The following is a 22,712-nucleotide window of genomic DNA, read 5'->3' on the forward strand; positions in this document are numbered from 1 at the left end:
GGCCCGATTATATCCTGTCAAACAAAAGGGTGCGGAAAGACGTGTTCAGACTGCAACTCATACAAACCCAATTCCAAAAAAGTTAAGACACTGTACAAATTGTGAATAAAAAAGGAATGCAATAATTTACAAATCTCATAAACTTATATTTTATTCACAATAGAATATAGATAACATATCAAATGTTGAAAGTGAGACATTTTGAAATGTCATGCCAAATATTGGCTCATTTTGGATTTCATGAGAGCTACACATTCCAAAAAAGTTGGGAGAGGTAACAATAAGAGGCCGGAAAAGTTAAATGTACATATAAGGAACAGCTGGAGGACCAATTTGCAACTTATTAGGTCAATTGGCAACATGATTGGGTATAAAAAGAGCCTCTCAGAGTGGCAGTGTCTCTCAGAAGTCAAGATGGGCAGAGGATCACCAATTCCCCCAATGCTGCGGCGAAAAATAGTGGAGCAATATTAGAAAGGAGTTTGAAGTTATCATCATCTACAGTGCATAATATCATCCAAAGATTCAGAGAATCTGGAACAATCTCTGTGCGTAAGGGTCAAGGCCAGAAAACCATACTGGATGCTCATGATCTTCGGGCCCTTAGATGGCACTGCATCACATACAGGAATGCTACTGTAATGGAAATCACAACATGGGCTCAGGAATACTTCCAGAAAACATTGTCGGTGAACACAATCCACTGTGCCATTCACCATTGCCGGCTAAAACTCTATAGGTCAAAAAAAAGAAGCCATATCTAAACATGATCCAGAAGCGCAGGCGTTTTCTCTGGGCCAAGGCTCATTTAAAATGGACTGTGGCAAAGTGGAAAACTGTTCTGTGGTCAGACGAATTAAAATTTGAAGTTCTTTTTGGAAAACTAGGACGCCATGTCATCCGGACTAAAGAGGACAAGGACAACCCAAGTTGTTATCAGCGCTCAGTTCAGAAGCCTGCATCTCTGATGGTATGGGGTTGCATGAGTGCGTGTGGTATGGGCAGCTTGCACATCTGGAAAGGCACCATCAATGCTGAAAGGTATATCCAAGTTCTAGAACAACATATGCTCCCATCCAGACGTCGTATCTTTCAGGGAAGACCTTGCATTTTCCAACATGACAATGCCAGACCACATACTGCATCAATTACAACATCATGGCTGCGTAGAAGAAGGATCCGGGTACTGAAATGGCCAGCCTGCAGTCCAGATCTTTCACCCATAAAAAACATTTGGCGCATCATAAAGAGGAAGATGTGACAAAGAAGACCTAAGACAGTTGAGCAACTAGAAGCCTGTATTAGACAAGAATGGGACAACATTCCTATTCCTAAACTTGAGCAACTTGTCTCCTCAGTCCCCAGACGTTTGCAGACTGTTATAAAAAGAAGAGGGGATGCCACACAGTGGTAAACATGGCCTTGTCCCAACTTTTTTGAGATGTGTTGATGCCATGAAATTTAAAATCAACTTATTTTTCCCTTAAAATGATGCATTTTCTCAGTTTAAACATTTGATATGTCATCTATGTTGTATTCTGAATAAAATATTGAAATTTGAAACTTCCACATCATTGCATTCCTTTTTTATTCACAATTTGTACAGTGTCCCAACTTTTTTGGAATCGGGTTTGTACATACTATGTGAAGAAAATCACTCTTGTGTTGAATTTTAACGCATTAACAGTTTAAAAATAGTGACGTTAAAGCAGGCTCTTTTTGACCCTATGAATCACCCGTAGTTCAAGCCAGGGTTGCCAGGTCTGCATTTTTTTTCTACATCAAATATTACAGGTGCTGGTCATCTAATTAGAATATCATCAAAAAGTTCATTTTTTTATTATAAATTATTTTTAAAAATGAAACTTTCATATATTCTAGATTCCCTACATGTAAAGTAAAACATTTCAAAAGTTTTTTTTTTTAATTTTGATGATTAGAGCGTACAGCTCATGAAAGTCCAAAATCCAGTATTTCAAAATATTAGAATATTTCCTAAGACCAATCAAAAAATGGATTTGCAAAACAGAAAAGTTCAAGTTCTTTAAAGTATGTTCTTTTGTGCACTCAATACTTGATCGGCAGGACATATTACAGCAAATGATTTGCTCCTAGCACAAATTACTGCATCAGTGAAGTGTGGCATGGAAGTGATCAGCCTGTGGCACTGCTGAGGCACTATTGAGCCTTCAGATCATCTGTATATTGTTGGATCGACTGTTTCTCATCTTTCTCTTGAAAATATCCCATAGATTCAGGTCAGGCATATTGGCTGGCCAATAAAGCACAGTAATATCATGGTCAGCAAACCACTTGGAAGTGGTTTTTGCACTGTGGGCAGATGCTAAAGTCCTGCTGGAAAAGGAAATCAGCATCTCCATAAAGCTTGTCAGCAGATGGAAGCATAAAGTGCTCCAAAATCTCCTGGAAGATGGCTGCATTGACTTTGCACTTGATAAAACACAATGGACCAACACCAGCAGACGTCACGGCCCCCCCAAATCATTATTGACTTCAGAAACTTCACACTAGACTTAAAGCAGCTTGGATTCTGTGCCTCTCCAGTCTTCCTTCAGACTCTGGGACCATGATTTCAACATGAAATGCAAAATTTACTTTTATCTGAAAAGAGGACTTTCGACCACTGTTCACTGTCCAGTTCTTTTTCTCCTTAGCCCAGGTAAGATGCTTCTGACGTTGTCTCTGGTTCAGAAGTGGCTTGGTAGTCCTTTTCCTGAAGATGTCTGAGTGTGGTGACTCTTGATGCGCTGACTCCGGCTTCATTCTACTCATTGTGAAGCTCTCCCAAGTGTTTGAATCGGCTTTACTTGACAGTATTCTCAAGCTTGCGGTCATCCCTGTTGCTTGTGCACCTTTGCCTACCCAATTTCTTCCTTCCAGTCAACTTTGCATTTAATATGCTTTGATACATCACTCTGTAAACAGCCACCCCATTCAGTAATGACCTTCTGTGACTTACTCTCTTTGTGGAGGGTGTCAATGATTGTCTCCTGGACCATTGCCAAGTCAGCAGTCTTCCCCATTAGTGTGGTTTCAAAGAACAAGAGATACCCGGAATTTATACTGTAGGGATGGTCATTTAATGAAACTCAAATGTAAATATTCTAATATTTTGAGATACTGAATTTTGGACTTTCATTAGCTGTACGCTCTAATCAACAAATTAAAAAAAAAAAACTTTTGAAATGTTTTACTTTACATGTAGGGAATCTAGAATATATGAAAGTTTCATTTTTTAAAATAATTTACAATAAAAAAATGAACTTTTTCACGATATTCTAATTATATGACCAGCACCTGTATATATATATATATATATATATATATATATATAGTTACACACACACACATATAGAGAAAAACTCTTAAATTCAACCTATAAGTTAACCATTCTTTCAAGAAAGTATATGGTGTATCCCTTTTTATGTATGCATGTCCCCATGTGTAATTAGCCTAGTTGTGATTTTTAGTTATTCAAGAATAAGTTGAAATGCTTGTAATCATATGTGTGTTTTCTTAATGTCTTTTTCACCCTATCATGTTTAGTCTTGTTTTAAACCTCTTTGAATGTTTTAATTAACAATGTATGTTACGTTACTGTAAAATGCATTTTTCTATTTTTAAAGTCTTTTGGAGTAAAAATGACCAATTCTAAAACCATCATAAATTATGCAAATTAGGTTGTAAACGGAGACAAAGAAAACGTTCTCCCGCTAAAAATGCACCCTCGCCATTGGCTGGTGCATCCAAGGAGGTGTTTTGGCTGGTTTGTCCTTAAAAGACAACAACACGCCTGTTCCTTTGTCTCTCAATTGTCTCTCGCCATCTCACGCACGTCTCTCCCAGACGTCTCTCGGCGACCGCGCTCCCATCACGCGCTCCTCCCCTCTTTGAGACGACCACCTTTAGCAAAACGTACTTTCAAGTTACCTCAGTTCAAACTTCCCGCAAGACACGGAAGAAGCCAACGAACTATTGGCCAGAAGAAAAGTTTCCTTTTTAGAGTTGATAAAAGATCGGCGGACTGAAGTTTTGGCGGACAAAACCTGCAGTTTCCTTTTGAAGTTAATTCTAAAACTAGAACTAATACTAGACCAGATATATATGCAAAATTAGTTATAATTCGTTGTAATTAATTATCCATATACATAATTCTCTTTTTGGTCAATTTATATTATAATTAATCATAACACATTATGATTTAATTATATATATTTCACCCATAATTTGAGCTAGTTTGTTACAATAGATAGATAGATAGATAGATAGATAGATAGATAGATAGATAGATTGATTGATTGATGATCTATCTATCTATCTATCTATCTATTCCACTGTCTGTCTATTTATTCAACTGTCTGTCCATCTTAAATAAGCTTCTTCAACATTGATCGATCGATCAATCAATCAATCAATCAATCAATCAATCTATTCCACTGTCTATTTATTCAACTGTCTGTCTGTCCATCTTAAATAAGCTTCTTCAACATTTGCAGTTCAGCCACACCCACCAGCATAACTGTGCGTTTACATTCACAGCAGCTCTTTAAGAAGAGCACACAACAATAATTACCCAGAGAGTAATGTTGCTCATGAATAATTCATCAGCCTCGGATGAGTCACACCTGCATTTCCCATTATCAATGAAAAATATTTAAAACATTTTTGCAGTGAGTAAAGAACCATCAATTTGCCTAAAACACCTCAACAGTTTTACTTTAGGCTGTGTGTCATTTTAACAACATCTATTCTTGAACCGCATGGCACGGCTGACATGCAATGCTGAACCACAGACAATGCCACAAGTTACTGAGCGGAGGGCAGTAAAAAAAAGGAAGGGAGCATCTTTCCCTGCCTCCTTTTTATTGTTCTCCATGGAAACAAGGCAAGTGGCAACACCTCCCATTTGTGGGGAAAAAGGCTCATTGCTTTTTCCCCACAAACCCCCCCACCCCACATCTATGATTGCAATATCAGATGCATTCTCTTACCATGCCATCCCATTGAATAGGGGAAGGAGACCTCAAAGAGGTTGTCATATTTCGTCAGGAGTCTTTTCATTATGGATGCCAGACCTGTGGGGAAAGAAAGAGAGTGAACAATAAAAAAGGCTGAACTGGGAAGAACTGACTTCAATTTTCCACCAATATTGCTTGGGTTTTATCCAGCCTGGTTTCATTAGACGCCATGCACTTCACCCAGATGCCTTTCATGGCCAGAAGGTGCATTCATTTTGTTTTTCAGCCAAATAAAACTAGACTCCCACACAGACACACCAAAACTAAGATGGACGATTTGCGTCTTCCTTGCTAAATGATATGACAACATGTATCGTTTCAGAAAGAAGCGACCTTCTGACCGCTCCAGTCAGTAAATCACATTTGTCCTTCAAGAGTGATTCATGATTTCAAGACGTGCTGGTGAATACAAGCTTGTTTTTCCCAGCAAAACAACAGCTGCCTTGGTAATTTAAAAAATAATGACAGTAAAATCAGGGCTCAGATTTAATAAACTTTGATAGTGGAACAGCTGAGCCAAAAACCAGCATTGCACATCTTGGTCCATCAAGTTAAAAGAAACCAAAGTTTGACAATATTTATTCTCAAGATCTTGGGTAGTTGCACCTTTAAGGTATGGTGTGGCTTAGAATTTACAGATCTCTGTTTGCATCCCAAAGGTTGTACTTTGAAAACCTTTGATCATTTTGGATCTTTGGATCCCATCTTGTTCATTAACCACCTGCAATAGCAATTGCGGCAGCAGTTATTCATATAATGATGATCAATTTATATAGAGTGTTACAACCAGGCATATCCAAATGTAATCAAGCATACATTCAACATTTTAAAGAGCCCATTCAATTAAAAGTGGAGAAAAATCCTAGTAAAGTAAGCCAGATTGCCATAATCGGCTGCATCTAGGAGTGGGCGATATGACCAAAATCTCATTTCAGGATAGGAGAAATTTTATTTCACAATAACGATATATATATCACAATAAACTGTAGCTATATTTGTTATTTTATTAAAAATAAGAATAAAGAAGTGAATTACAAACAATAGGACAAATACAACATAACAAAAATGTGAATTAAACAAATTAAGTTTTTCAGGTACAATAGGTTTATTTAACATTTAGTTAGAAACTGTACAGAAATTGAATAATCAAATGTAAAAATAAAATACTGCACAGTCTTCACTGCATGAATTAAATATGTATGTATTCTTATAAAAGCTACACAAGTTATTTGGTCAAGAGCAGTAACACACAGAGAGCAACAGGTTTATTAGGCTGCTGTCACTTTAAGACTGAATGCACGGATCAAATATACTGATAGACATCTGATTTACACCCAACTGTTTCCTATCACTTGAGACATAACCAACTGTGTTTACACGAATACTCCACACAATGGGCATTTTGGCATAATTGTGTGTGTATTCGACAACTCAAGTGCAATAAGATGTGAAAGAGAACTTTATTCACGCTTTATCGCACGCTGTCTGAGAGATGCGACTTTCTGTGTGCGCGCTTCAGCTGTGTGTCAGTCAGCGCGAACACTGCACTGAGTTCTTTTTCACTGCATATTGCACTTAACTCTTTTTAACATCAAGCACATCCCAAATTCGCAATCGCATTCTGAGAGTGGCAGCAGTGTGCCAGTCAGCACAAGCATTGTTCTTTTTCATGACTTATTGCACTTAATAACTATTTTTTAACATCAAGCGTCTAATCTGTCTCATTCATGCATTTCGTCACTATAAAGTGTTGTGCTATGCGTATATATTTACATACCGCAATATACATAATATAGCAAAATCTCTAACGATAGACATTTTATACCGCTGCAATGATATATTATCGTCATACCGCCCAGTCCTAAGCATGTAACGCCCAAATTATTGTAAACATAAAGCCAACTGTATTCAGACCAACTCCCAAGTTTATTTGCAGAGTACAAGTGTAAGACTAATTCTTGTGAAGCACTTTCAGGAAACAAATCAAGTGTGAAAACCCCCTTTATTGGTTCAGATAAGAAAGCATGTGCTAACTGAGCAATGATGAGATATGTGCATTCAGATAAAGCCTTTTGGTCTGAAAGAGTCTGAAAGAGTTGGCCTAAAAACTGCTGAGAGCTCCGGCACTTACTCAGGGAAATGTTTGGTTTGTCAGCCGATAAAATAGATTACATGCTAGGCTGGAAGTCTGTGATCCTTAGGCAGTCTCTTCAACTGGAACAATGAGAGAGCGTCACAGCTCTGAGACAATTTGAAACAATTTCCCAATCTCCATGTTAAACAAGAGCTGATGAGGCTTATTTTCATCTACATTATACATTATACTGTTCATCTGCATGATTGATGCATTAATATTATGTGCATATATCAGAAAGAGTGAGCAAATGGTCTCAAATGGTCTGCAATTGATGAAATGCATTAGAGGATTTTAAGATTTTCAACAGGGATTGGCTGGGTTATCAATGTTATAGGCCTACTGACGTTGGCGAAAGTCTGTTAAACGCAATAGTCAGTAGGTTAAACCCCAAAATGGTCGATCTATAAACTATCATTGTTGTGTCATTGATCAATACAGTTTCCACTCTTGAAATGGTTAGCCATGTAACCATGTGTTAACTTAATTTCTTCAGTGTTCACTGTACAGTTATGGGCTGACAATTTTTTTCCGACAGTGTTCTCCCTTGTAAAAAAAAAAAAATTAGAATTTTTTTTTTTTTTTTTTTTTTTTTTAAAGTACTTATTACAGAAATAATACACTTTAAAAGAATGCTGAATGCAATGTTTTCGGACACTTAATGTCTGTCAATCTATTTAACTCTGTCTATCTGTTCAACTGTCTGTCTATCTGTCTGTCTGTCAATCCATTCAACAGTCTGTCTGTCTGTCTGTCTGTCTATCTATTTTTTAAAAGTGCTTATTACGGAAGCAATATACTTTAAAAGAATATACTGAATGCAATGTTTTCGGACACTTAATTGCAAGTTTAACTGCAATTAACTAAAAAAAAAAAAAAGTATTATAGCTTAAATTTATATTAAATGCAATTAACTTTAAAATACTTTTTAAGTAGGAGACACACTTAAGTAGGAGAGAAGTACATATTTATATGTAATTTCATAACTCTATTGGGTCATTCCATGTCAACTCAACCAGAGGTCCCTGGTTCAATTTTTTTTTTTTTTTTTCCTGTAGAAAGACAAGCATAAATAGTGATGAAAGCCAAAATATTAAATGTCAAAGATGTATATTTACTGAGTAATCCACTATTTTGTAGAGGGGTGTCAAAATTACATTTTTCACCTGAGATTTTGAGCTAATTTACAGAGGTGTAAAAAATGACTTTAGAAAGATGGCAGCATTATTATTTAATTTTTAGATTTAGATTGGTAGGTCTATTAATAAAATATGTTGACTTTAGCAATCTTTGTTTCATTATATGCCAACAGTGACAGTTCAAAATGGCAAAAAAAAAAAAAAGCACTTCTTGTGTTTTTTGCCTCAAGTTTGCATGCCTGTAACTCAAGAAGTATTAAAGATAATACTTAATATCCTTTTAGATTCTGGTTCTTAACAAACTTTCCTTTTTGTATCTTCATTTTAAAGGCCCTCAATGCTTCAATTCCAGAGATATGGGCATGTTAATGTGGCTCCATGAGTAAATTGGTAAATTATACACATTTTGGTCAAAAACCAAATGTGGATCACTTTGCATACAGCTGATACTTTTTTCTTTAGGAATATCTATAGAACAAATAATGTTAAAACTAAAAATGTACCTTTTTTTTTTTTTTTGTATCAGCTCAATTATATAGAACATACCTGTCTGAGTTCCATAAATATTCTTTTTCTAAAGTTGTCATGCCTATAACTCTAAAAGTATTCAAGATATCTTAATATCCTTCTAGATTTTTAAGGCCGGGGAAGTTTCCAAAATTTGGTTGATTTGACACGGAATGACCTTTTTGTCTTTGAAATATGGTTAAAGTTACTGCTGAATATACTGACAAGAATTTATGGCAAAACTAAAATATATTAATGTAATTTCTATTAAAACTTGTATGTAATGTTTTTTAAAAAAATATTTGTATGCTGAAGTTGAATTTAAAAATAAAATAATAACATTATTTAACAACACAACACAGTTAAAATTATAATTAAGTGCTAAGCATGTGCTTTAGTATGTTAATCAACACATAAAAATAAGTTTACCTCCGTAAAACAAGACAAAGTAATATTAAAACAATGATTCAAAATGAAATTACTTTAAAGTAATTTCACATTTTACAAAGTGCACTTTTTAAAAGTGTACGTATAGTCTTTGAGTACACTTAATATATACTGAAAGTATATATTTTCAGCAAGTACAATATATATATATATATATATATATATATATATATATATTAATTTAATATTGCTGAATCAGTACAGTATCAAAATACAGTAATTTATACAAAACAAAATTAGTTTTTATGGGTTAAATCAAGTACAAAATCAGCTCTTTAAGGTAACAATTGCAGGTTATGTATACTACAAGTGCACATTCAATACAATTAAACACACTTCTTTTATTTAAGAGTTATTATTGTGGTATCAACTATTTTAGATAAACCCACCCCTAAATGTCAAATAAAAACAACTGTGGGTGGTTGCTTTATATGTCAGTCAGATCTGACTGCAAAGTGGATCAGGCTTTATGCGTTTGTCGTCACTGTTCAAATTTTCTACAAAGCTCATGAATATTTAAATAGGCGAGCCTTCTTTAGATCATGATTGGTTGTCTGTTGCTACCATTCTATCACATTGTATACATTCGCCATTGCCATTCGAAGCAGTGCGTTCATGCAACTAGATTACCGCTTGGTTTATCATCTCCGCAGACATAAAAGGAAATAGATTCCTGAAAGAAAGCCAATGCCACAATAACATCAACATGTGTCATCAACCATTCAAGCTACAATTCAAAACAGTGCTTTATAACAAAAACAAACAACAAGCCCTCATGTCTCAAAGCGTCAGAATGTCAACTGGGTCTTTATAATTGGCAGGCTCAAAGCCGGGTTGTGATCTAGCATGGTTCTCTGCCGCTCTTTCTGACAACAGCTGACCTGCTCGGTAATTTCCCTGACGTTTATTTACATACTGGATTAAGTCTGTCAGAACTAAGCCTGTGAGCGTGAGAGACACGTATCCAGGAGGTGAATGTTTATCCGGTGTCACAGCTTCGAAAGCCTCTTCTTTACTTTTTCTGGCACTGACAGGGCAACTTTAATAACATCTGAGAAGTGCGTAGGTGTCAATGTGTGTGTCAAGTCCAACGCGGGAAAAGGGCACTGGGCGATGTGACAAGGAGACGTGAGGTTTTAAAAAGATATTTTGTCAAAGCAGACTTTAGGAAGAGATACAGCAAGGTGTCTTTAAAGGTTCAGACAGAAATGTTAAGAACAGACAGCAAACCAAAGGGAGTTTATAAATGTGAGCTCTCTCCTGCGGCATCAGAATTTACAGCGTAAAAATAAATTTGTCTGAGAGGAAAAAAACATCCTCATAATTCAGCCCAAATGGAATGACTATAAAGTCACGGCCAAAAGTAAAAGTAATACAGAACATTTAGTTGAACTGTGATATTGAGATTTATACACACTGTGTACTGCAGAACATTAATATACTAATATACTATAATTAATGAGTATTAATGAAATTATACTCAATTAATTAATTTATTTATTTACCTAGCTACACTGGCGAATGAATGAATGAAGTTTACTACTTTTCAACTAGTCATTATTTTAAACCTTGCAGAAGCACTGGATAATTTAGACAAATATAAACTGCAACATAATATGCCACACATCCCTTACAAACAAACAAACAAACAAACAAACAAAAACAATGTAAGTCTTACTGTCTCTCTCTTGGGCCGTGAGGTCAGGGAGACGCAGGACATGTCGTCGTGGTAACAGCAGCGTCTGAAAGGGCCATGTAGCCCAATACGGCACCACCACCAACCAATGCTCATTTTCCACAACCACACGCTCCTGTGTGATCAGAGACAACACAATTCATAAAGTAAAAACAATATATCATGCTAGGTAATGTTATTCAATTTTCCAGAAGCCAAGGATGATGCTTCACCTTAGCAATTTTGAATGCTACTGTACAACACTTTCCGAATCACTTTCCCAAGATTCTGGTAATGGAGCTTTAAAGCCAAAAAATGCTCTATGTACTCAGGCCTGTCACAATAACTACTTTTTGTTGGGTGACATATTGTCCAAGAAATAATTGCGATATGCAATATTATTGTCATTTAAATACCATTTTATGCCACTGAATATATAATCATAATATGACAGCATAATAATGCAAGTAGGCCTACGCACTTTCAAATGACAATGAACTAAACTCTTAAGAATATTTAGAGACTGCAATTGAAATGTCAAAAAATAATAATAATAATGTTGAATTATTAATAAAATAAAAAATAAATAGACCTTTGCTAACAAAAAGTGCAAAATAACAAGTAGGAAAAAAAAAAAAGAAAGAAGAAAAAAAAAAAAAAAAACACACTTGCCAATTCACAAAAGACATTTATTTACAGATTTTCCCCTGACCTTCTTTTCTCAGCAAAGTAAGGGGCGCGTGCACACTATTGCTGAAAAACACAAACCCTATGTGGCAGTCAGATGTCAATATGAACAAAGGCACAGATGTCTCAGACCATATCTGCTGCTAAATCTATTTTTCCTAGAGGTGTGTTTTTAAAAGTTGAAGAACTTCTTTTAACTTGAGTACCACTTGTTTATAACGCCGCGTCATGCATGAGATGCTGCGAAAGATGCAAGCGCAATGGTCAAATTCGTCCGTCTAGCACACATTTGCAAGGAAAAACAGTGCAGAGGAATGTAAAATGCATTCTCTGTGAAAATGAACTAGACCCCCTCGACTGCCGTGTCCAAATGGCCTTAATGCTAGCTGTGAGTGTGCACCATTTCACGCTGTCACGTTTATTTGCACCGTAACTTATTCTTCCCGAACCATGCCTTCTCTATATGTCAACGTACACTATGTGTATGAAGGAGCTGCCTGAGCCCCGTTTTCGCCTTTGACACAGAGAGCAGATAACAGAGAACATACCAGATGACAGAGGCAGCGCAATCGGCAAATGTTGGTGACATTCATTTTTGTGTAAACATAATGGGCAATATATCGTGTCACCAAAAATGATCGAGGTCATGTACATATATCGTGCGGTAAGTCGATATATTGATTATCGTAACAGGCTTATATGTTTTAAAGGTGTGACCTGTGAAGAGACACCATTTCAACTGTTGCATTTTGTATCGTATGGACACTAAGGTGGACATGCTTCCTTTAGCTTCCAAATAAATTAAACAGATTTTTGATCAAAATATATATTTTGATTTACAAATACTCAGTTCTCCAGTGTGACAGACTTAGAGTCTTCTTTTGTGTGCCTGGGAGCTTTGCACACTTAAATTTTGGCTCATTCGTATATGCAAATGTGTTCCAACTTTACCAGATTAGTTGGATGGGTTCCGTGGACTGCAATGAAAAGCTCAATCTACTGCAGGATTCAGGCAACAACTTTGCAGGCAGCGTTTGTGCACAAATGTGCCTTACAAAACTGATTTCTGACAGATTTCTAAACCAGCATAACAGTTTAATGATTTGCAACAAAATAGAGAAGGTTTCATGAAAACTAAGCAAATATTTAATTACTATAATACTCAATTCTTGCTAGAAATTACATAAAATGTGGAAAACATTGGTCAAAAATGTACATTTACACACAAACTGCAAGTTTCAGATGCCATATTTTTTAGCTCAACTGTCACAGAATGGAACGCACAGGATTATGGGATATCAAAGGCAGCGATGGATACGTCTATGCTGCCTTCAAAAATAAATCAGATGAAGGTATCTCAGGAGACAGGAAGTGAAGCTAACATTGGATTCGTGCCTTGATGCACCTTGACCTTTTCTACCTTGAAATGCATCCTCTGCAGGTAGCATTTTTCAGCCTTCGGACACAGTCACAGTGTCTGAAATGTTTAAAGCAAAGATTCAGTCTCTCTAAACCCCCCTTTCTGAAAGCACACTCTGCTCTGATTAGTCAGATGGCTCAGTCTACTGTGATTGGTCTACTCTGCTCTGATTAGTCAGATGGCCTAGTCTGTTGCGATTGGTCTACCACTCGCAGCGTGTGTCAGAAACCAAATGCCCATTACCATATCTAAATTTCAGCACCAGATCTTCCTCAGCACTTGATACACAGTGATACAAACAATAATGATGGCATCAAAAACAGCATCTTCTTGACATGTCAACAACGAGAGAAAAAAAAAAAAAAAAAAACTCTTCAAGCTACAACTACAGTGATTGAGAGTCAAAGTTTCAAAATTTGCTTTGTCATTGACTTTAATGCCCACCCTGCGTACTGAAGTAGCCTCACCAGGATGAGTAGTAACACAGCTGTGTTAAGCTGACTTTGGTTTGTGCTTTGCTTTCAGGTCACAAATTTCAACTTGTGTCACCAGACCACAAAATGTCCATCCAAATGTTTTCAGGTTTCATTACATGACTTCTAAACTCTAGACATGACTGGCCTCAGAAGCTGCTTTCTTCTAAACACTCACCAAAAGAGGCTAAAAGTGGAGAAGAGGTGAAGCTTAATCTTTAAGGATATCTTTGGTGAGGACCAGATGTTATTCATTCTCTGGAAGACAGCTGCCGCTTTCCCAATGTGACATTTAACATCCACCTCCGCATCGCCGTTTTGGGCGATGACACTGCCCAGGTAGGTAAACTTGTCCACCTCCTCAAGCCGTTGCATTCCAATTGCTATTCCTCTTGTCTGGGCCATGGCATTTACATGCATGATCTTTGATTTCTCTGCACTAATTCTGAGGCTGACTTTGCTAGCTTCTGTATACAGATAGAGTCATTGCATTTTGCAGCTTCAGCTCATCTTCCTCCAGTGGGGTGATGTCTTCGGCAAAATCCAGGTCGCCCAAGCGGTCATGCTCCGACCACTGGATGCCGACTCCAATACATATTCCGACTTGTCGCATGATGTAGTTAATGGAGACGAGGAAGTGCAGTGGAGACAGAATGCACCCTTGTCTAATGCCACTGACAATCTCAAAGAAGTCAGTGTGGCCACTGTCAGTTTTCACGCAGCAAGTTGACAACAGATATAAGTTCTTTAAGATGTTGATGAAGACTATTGGCACACAATATACAATTAGACTTGCTCTGTGTCTGCTTGGTCATTCTCCCGAGATTTCGCGCTGCTGCTGCCACACATCACAGGGGTTGAGGCGCCTGGTTCTAAACTGATGACAGAGGCTAAAAATATTCTACCTAAGATTGAGATTTTAATCTAACAGACATAATAACTGTAATCTCACATACTTTTCAATATTGTGACGGAGGGAATGTGTCACTATCAGCCCAAAAACAGTTTAGAAACAAAGAGAATCGGTTATAACCTTGCTGGTATAAACTGGAGTAGAAAGCAGGTACATTAATTCATAGAATTCAATATACTTCATGGGTTCATATCAGAACTGGTTCCATTAAAAATATTAATAAAATACTGGAACTGAAGGATCTTTAGAACTAGAAGTGTTAAATTCATTACAGCTGAAGTCCTTATTGGAAAACCCTTGAATGATTCTGTGCCCCACATAGGCCACCCAGTCAAAAAATGTCTCGACATGTCTGGAGAATGGCTTTGCATTGCAGTTTGTCAGCTGCAATCAGTGGGAACTGTACTTTTAAAGAGCCATTGAGATATTCCCTCCGGCGCTGCCCTGGAGTCCTAACCAGGGCATTTAAAACTCAAGTCATGAAAAAGAAAATGGACTTTCATGAGCCTGAGGGCCATGCAAAGAATTTAACCCTCATAAAATGTGACCGACGTACGATTAAAATGACCTGAGTAAATTCCAGTGATGACGAGGAAACCAAGGACGGGATTGGAGGGCCGATTTGGAACATGACATCCAGTGATGGATTACAAAACGGCTGAAGTTGACGTGTGGCAGCTACAGTGCAGCGAGCACTGATGAGGAGGTGGCGTTTGACAAAGCGCAGCTCTGTTTGGCAGTGAGTGATGGCGACTGATTACAGCCTTGGTTTCACAATGATCTTCACACACTCTGACTGCAGGGGGAGAGGGGAAGAAAGCAGGCCTTCAGCACCAACATGAGATAGTGAGAGAGAGAAAGAGATATGGACAGAAACAGCTGGGACAGGCAGTCTGGGCAAGCCGTCAGTGAGATCGACAAAGACAGATTGATAGACCTGGAACGTCATTTTCTCAGGTTTTTTTTTGTTTTTTGTTTTTTTGTTACTTTTATATTTCTATGACTTGTGGATTTTTGAATGTACTGTAAAAGTCAAATCTGCAATAATTCTTAAAGACATTCTAAAAATTTAAGAAAAGTTTACATACCATAAAAAAGTACAAAAAGCACCATGAAAGTAGTCCATACATGTGCTATATTCCAAGTCTTCTGAAGCCATACAGTAACTTTTAACATGTTTAAAGGGACAGTTCACCCAAACATAACAATTTTGTCATCAATTAGATATTTTTCATGAAATCTGAGAGACTTCTGTCCTTCCATTGACAGTCTGTTCACCCAAAACTGACACTTCAAAATGTTTATTAAGAGATCATAAAATTAATTCATATGAATCCAGCGGTTTAATCCAAGTCTTCTAAATAGACACAATCGTTTTATATGATGAACAGATTTAATTTAGGCTTTTATTCACATATTCATCAACACACATACATAGAGCACAACAAATATGGTAAACAGAAGCTCAAGCATGTTTGAACGAAAGTCTAGTGGGTTTGGAGAGACTTGACAGAATTAATGACAGAATTTTCATTTTTTTAATGAATTATTCCTTTAACAGATTATTCCAAAATAATGGACACATTAAAATGTCTACGTTAAAGGAAAAAAAAAAAAAAAAAAAAAATCACATATGCCAAGTTTCAACTTTGTGTTCATGTTGGTTTCATATGGCTGTTGAAAAGCTTATGCTACTTAAGAAAATAATCTAAAAACGTCATGTGGTGTAAACAAAAGTGATATAAAAAGTAAATATATTTCATGTATACCTTAAATACATGTGAGTGTACACACTTATATTGTCACATTCACATAGTTTGTCTTACTTTCATTTTCATGGACTCTTAGTTTGCTTATGGTTTCCTGTTTCCTTTGTTCTCATTTTCCTGCCACTTGTCACCATGGTAATTGATTTAACGAACTCACCTGTTTGTATTCTGGTCATTTTTCATTGTGTATTTAAGTCCCTCAGTTTGGTTCATTCATTTGTCTGGTATTGTTTGTGCAATGCACACTGTTTCATAGACTCTCACCTTTGTATGTACTCAAGTAAATTCTGTTTAATAAATGTAACTTTTATTTTGAATCTGGATCATCTTTATCTTCATTGGAAAGTAAAATGTTACACATATTACATTATATTTTATTAATATATTTTCAAGGTAAAAAGTATTTTATTACAAATATCATGACTTGTTAATTGATAAATATCAATGCCCCCCTCCCCCCTGACTTTTATTTGACTGACAAAAGTGTTTCAAATATTACAGTTTTATTAAAATATTTTTTTAATTAAGAGATTATGCCATGATTTTATTTTTAAGAGCTTTATTATTTTAATGAGGCCATCCCTTCTATATGATATGAGGACAATGATTTAAATTTATATCCACAAAAATATAAAAATTAATTTAAATATAGGAATGTGTCACTGCATGTGTGAATTTTAATGCATTTTAATGCAAGTAAATTAATAAAAAGGACAGAGAGCATTTTCCAGTCCTGTAGCCTGTTTTGTCGCATGTCTCAAGAATCTGTGAACTTAATTTGTCAGCAACTAATTGGATTTAACATCTCAATTATTCAGCATATGCCAGTGCCATTCTTCTTCAGTGATTTGAGTTTTAAGGCTAATACATATGTCAAATAATTCATGAAAATCTTATGGCATTGAGATGTTTTCCCTTAACTAAACTAAACTTAGAACAACTGCTGTCTGCAAAAGACTGCTTGTGGTACAAGGTGTTCTACATCCACCATGACAACAATCTGGGAGCAATCTTCCCACAATGCGTCACTGTTTGCTGTAATGCTGACAATAACACCACGCAAGCATTTGGCACATGTATTGTGTCAATTTCCAAAAAAATTGACAGGAATGTCAACTATGAGCGCAAGCATCATGTTTTTCCAACACAAAAATAAGTGAAAACTTGCTTTAGATCACTGGGAAATAGGCAGTTGTTTCCTCCTATTATTTCACAGAATGAAGACATCATTCACACACAGAGTCACGAAGCACAGATCAGTGCGAGTCACATGACAGAGACGCCACTCAAGTGATTAAACATTTAAAAGCAGCAGCAGCTCTGTTACACAATGTGACTACACACCCGCCGATTATTAAAACGCCAATTAGGCCTCATTTACAAGCACATTAATTAACAATTTCTTGAGCAAGAACAATAGCAGTTTCCACAGAAACAACACTTTTTGAGAGGGCTAGCAGCAAGGCCAGGAGGCAGGAACTCTCGTTTTAATGTTCTGAATGTCCTTCCTTTTTTTTTTTTTTTTTTTTTTTATGAACCATATGAGTCATTATCTTTTATCCAAACGCACTTCCATCATCTAAATGTTCTTTTAGATTTTTTTCATACTCCACTTGCAGATTCAGCATGCACTCAGAGAGCTCTTAGATCTGAAAGTTAGTTACCACAGTATTATTTCGTGCAAGGCACACTGTGGTAACCATGATAGATTAATTTATTTTATTTCTATTTAATATGGATAATCTACAGCAGAGGCCAAAATTTTATGTAGTAATGTCCAGAGTGGATTGGTTTGGGGATTTGTTTTAATGACCCTGCAAGCTTGATTAAACCATCAAAATATGAGAAAATATTATATATCTTTTAACTATTTTAAATATGAGGGAACAACAAAACACCAAACTTGGTTAGGACCACAGCCCGGAAGCCCAACGCGGAGCCGCTGGCTCACAGGACCAAAGCGGAGTCAGGGGCTCGGCAGACTGGGGTGATGATTGAAGGAGTGAGGACGACAAGGAAGCCAGAGGAAGGGAGGATCATAATGGAGCCGAAGGGTGGAGGGTGCAGCTGGAGACCCAGAAGTCTGTGGCAGATGCAGAGGAATGAATGACCGAGGCTGAGCTGGAGAGACAAGAGAGACCGGAGGAGTCCTAGGGTTGACGGACCACGGTGGAGATGAGGGAGGGTGGAGATGAGGGAGCGCAGAGCCAGGTCGGAGCTGACGGGCTGACAGGCCGAGGTGGAAACATGGGCCTGAAGGCCTGAGGTGAAGTCAGGGAATTCATAACACTGTGCCTAACTGAGGATAAGGAAGCCCAAGGTGGAACCAGAGAGTCGAAGCCGAGGAGCTGGACGACTCCAGCAGAGATGGTGGATCCAGGGGACTGGACGGAACCAGCAGAGGGGATGGGACCAGGTAGTCATGCAGGAATATTGAAGGAGAAAGGTCTCCGGATGGGACGGGAGCACCCAAACAGCCAGACGGGACAGGCGTAGATTCGAGGGCAAGGACTCTGGAGGGAACTGGAGGAGTCTGACGGGCTCCTCCTCTGCCTCGCAGATGGTGAAAGGGGAAGCACGTTGCAGGAGCACCCACTCAACGTAATCCCCAAAAGTCCCTTGAGGACCATCTCCGGGCAGGCGTGCGTTGGATCGCTTGTTGAGACTCGTCTGGTAGAACACACAGAGGGAGCGGTCAGGGTAGTGAGTAAGGCATGCCAGGTCGAGAAAATGCCTTGTGTGGTCCTCAAGGGAATGCTCCTCTTGCTCCAGGAGGAGGCGGCTTACTGTCGGTAAGCCCATCACTAATTTCTTTCGGTCGGTTTTTCTATCAAAATAGTTCTAAGCATGAAGCAGAATGAATTAGACAGTCTTTTATTATAATACAAAATACGTAGAACACAGAAATACACTTAGGAAAGAACATTAACCACAAAAGTATAAATGAGAATCGACAAAGTACTGAACATAACAGGGGGTATAAATACCAGGCGAACATAAGAGACAGGTGCAAATCATAAGTAACCATAGAAACAAACAAGGAATAACCAATCAGTAACCAAGGAAACCGAAACTAAACAGGATGGGGAAACAGGAGCTAATGGAATCAAAACAAAATATCAAAATAAGAGTCCATAACAGTTATATTTAAACTATTATATTTTTTTTTATATATTAATATTAAAGGGATAGTTCACCCAAAAACGAAAATTCTGTCATCATTCATTCACCCTCAAGTAGTTCCAAACCTGTATGAATTTCTTTGTTCTGCTGAACACAAACAAAGAATATACACTAACAAGAAGCGACACTCAACAGAATGTTCCATTGCAACACCGGCGCCCAGCAGTGGCCCTGCGTTTCCGCCATTTTGGGGTGAAAGCCAGTCAGCAGTCCACTAGTTTCTATGGTAATATCAGCTGCTTTGTTAAAAAAAAAAAAAAAAAAAAAAAAAAAAACTTACATTAAAGCTGAAATCCAACCTGAATGATGACAACACAGAATAAAATACTATCACTAGTGATCATCAAATCCTTTTAACAGTTTATTTTACACACTTTGTGTTTAAGTCTTCCACTTTTTTTCACAAAACCTTTGCTCTCTAGAAACCCAGTCAGTTTGGGTTAAAATTCTTTGAAGTTCAAGTATTAGCATTATAAACACTGAATTAATACCAACATGAAATTAAATTAAGGACATGCATCAGAAAAATTGGGAATGTTGGACAATAAATATATGACTATAACAGCTTGTTTTTGCAGTGTTGTCTAATGTCCGTTAAAGCAAAAGTGTCCAAAAGTGGGAATTATGGTATAACGGACACAGCAATGCATCATGTATTATAAGATCATTATGTTTGTAGCGTGATACATTAAAACGTACAATATAGCCTATTTCAATTTAGACCTAGATACTATTATTACTATTACTCCACTAGGTATGAAATATATTGTTCGCTGCAAACATGATGATCTTAAATTTATTAATTATTAATTTACTATTAATAAATGTGTAAAGTTGCATAAAATGGAAATATTCAATAAAGTAAGCTAACTACGTTACCTCAGATGGATGAATGGTTGGATTCCACAACTGGTAAAATAAAACATATATAAGACAATACAACATTTACTGTAGGAGCCATACAATTTACTGGTGACTTAATTTAAAAAAACGTTCTATTGCGCTTCTGATTTGGCAGTGAAATTCGCAGATTTTGGGTGCGTAAGATGCGAAGGATTCTATGGTCCAGTTAGTATCTTCACCCCATAATGGTGGCCACGCTACTGGAGTGCCATCTAGTGGCTGTTGCCAAAAAAGTATCAAAGTGTCGCCTCTTGGGTTCTAAACTCTTTGACACAAAGGAAGATATTTGGAAGAATGTCAGTAACCAAACAGATCCCCCATTTACTACCATTGTAGGAAAAATAAATACTATGGTAGTCAATGGGGGGTGAGATCTGTTTGCTACTACCTAACTACTTGAGGGTGAGTGAATGATAACAGAATTTTCATTTTTGGGTGAACTATCCCTTTAAGAATGTTGACTATATAAATATCTGTATGTATGAACAGTGCCAATATTTTACAGCTAGACGGTTCATACTGGTTATATCTAAGTGTCCTACATTTTAGACATTCCTCCAACTGGCAAACTCTTGTGATGTTATCTGATCCCCAGCTATGAAATAAATTCATGAAAGACATCAACGTGCAAGAAATTTGCTTGTGTTTTTATAAAGACGCTAAATGACACTTGATGTCACAGGTTTGTCTGGAAAACAGAGAGATCTTTCTTCTTTGAGAGAAATGGACGGGGAAGGAGCAGCAGAATGGATGGAGGTGTTTAGAGAAGAGATGCCAATGAGTGTTGAGATAAGGAGAATTCCACTGTCTATGAGACATGACTGTACAAACATACACAATCTCCGCTTCACCTTTCACATGTGGGTGACCTTTATTTGTGTGTTACACCACTATAGCTCATACATAGGGTTATTTATTAAAAGTTCTTAACCAAAATGTTCACTAGATGGATGAAAACCTGTGAAAAATTCTTAAAGACTTAAATACACTGAAGGTGGACCACACTATGGTGGATAATTTAGCATGAGGATGCACTCACACTAGAAAAATATTCATAATATTGTACTAAATATACAAAGAAAAACAACTAATGCATTATAATGTATTGAATGTACAAAACTCATCCATAAAACAATAGGTACTAATTTATACCCAAGCCGTTAATGACAGGGAATACATCAACACGTCCCAGAACATGAAGTGAAACTAAATTTGTAATCTTGACAGTCTTATCACCATTGGTGAGAAATTCGCCCCCATCCCCTCAGGGAGTCAATGTACCTACTGAAAAGACTATAAGACATATCAGTGATTCTTTTGGATTCCTGCTCTCATCTTTTAATCTCTTTCATAAGGTGCCAATGCCTCAGAGAACCCTCACAAGGAACTTTGCGCAAGGCATACTTTTCCACAAAGAATGAAGTCACTGAAGGTGAAGGTCATGTGATGTACAGACAGATGAACTTTACATTTATTATGTTCACTGTCATGATGTCAACAGTCTAACCTTTACTTATAACCTTTACTTCAAATGATTCTTTTGTACTTTTTGGGTATTTTTTGTTGAATAATACTATAATGCAGCTATTAACCAAGACTTCTGACTACCGGCATAATCTCTGGTCCACTTCAAGAATAGGTCTCTGCTGGACAGTAATGGGAGTTACCAAATTAGTGGGTGAGGCCACAACAGAGAGGCATTTTCGACTATGTTACCTAATTTGGTCATGTCACAGTGACGGTTGTGTTTAGGGGTGGGGTCAGGTAAGGGGCATCAATTTCATTGCATGATTTAGAAACATCCACCAGTTTGAAAACCCCACAAATTTAGAAACACCCACTTCTGTTCTGCAGAGACCTCATACACGTCCACTTAAGGTGCAGTCACAGTTGCAATTTTTTTTTTTTTTTGCACTGAAAAAAAATAGCAATTACTTTGTAATATTAATTTCTGTCCATCAAAACTATAAGTACTGATTGATTTTGTATTGAATTTTAATATTTAAATGCTTGTATAGTAGTTATCTACTATCTTTTCTCAGAAGTATTCATTGTGCCAAGCAATTACAGTATCTTGTAAATACAACTGTTTCCAGGCATGGTGAACCTCCAACTCTCAGAAATAGCATTAAGCCAGCCAATCAAATCGAAGCAAGTGATTTCAGTTGCTTTTGGCATTTTTGCATGAAATTACATTTTGTGAATACATGGCAAAACCCAATTCCAATGGCTTCTACTCAACTTCCTAGTCAGATCACCATAGATTTTTGCAAGTGTGCCAGAAAACAAAGTTGTGTTTTGTTATATTTGAAGTTAAAGTTCCCAGACTGCCACAATAAGTGCTTCTTGGGAAGAACAAATCACTGAATTCGATAACGCTTCTGAGTTCATGGCAAATAATGGTTCATTAGTTTTGTTTGAGG

General features: G+C 37.0%; 1 protein-coding gene across 2 annotated transcripts in view; it reads right to left on the bottom strand.

Annotated features, from left to right (window-relative positions):
• Window positions 1-22,712, bottom strand: part of galt (galactose-1-phosphate uridylyltransferase) — a 133,980-nt gene that overhangs the window by 36,181 nt on the left and 75,087 nt on the right. For both annotated transcript variants that reach the window (XM_051907629.1, XM_051907630.1), the window contains exons 8-9: window positions 10,945-11,077; window positions 5,013-5,096 (exon numbers count right to left, since the gene is read on the bottom strand). In XM_051907629.1, the coding sequence (XP_051763589.1) occupies window positions 5,013-5,096; window positions 10,945-11,077 (217 nt within the window). The remainder of the gene's footprint in view (window positions 1-5,012; window positions 5,097-10,944; window positions 11,078-22,712) is intronic.

This window comes from Ctenopharyngodon idella, chromosome 10, assembly GCF_019924925.1.
Source record: "Ctenopharyngodon idella isolate HZGC_01 chromosome 10, HZGC01, whole genome shotgun sequence".
In the NCBI taxonomy this organism is placed as follows: Eukaryota; Metazoa; Chordata; class Actinopteri; order Cypriniformes; family Xenocyprididae; genus Ctenopharyngodon; species Ctenopharyngodon idella.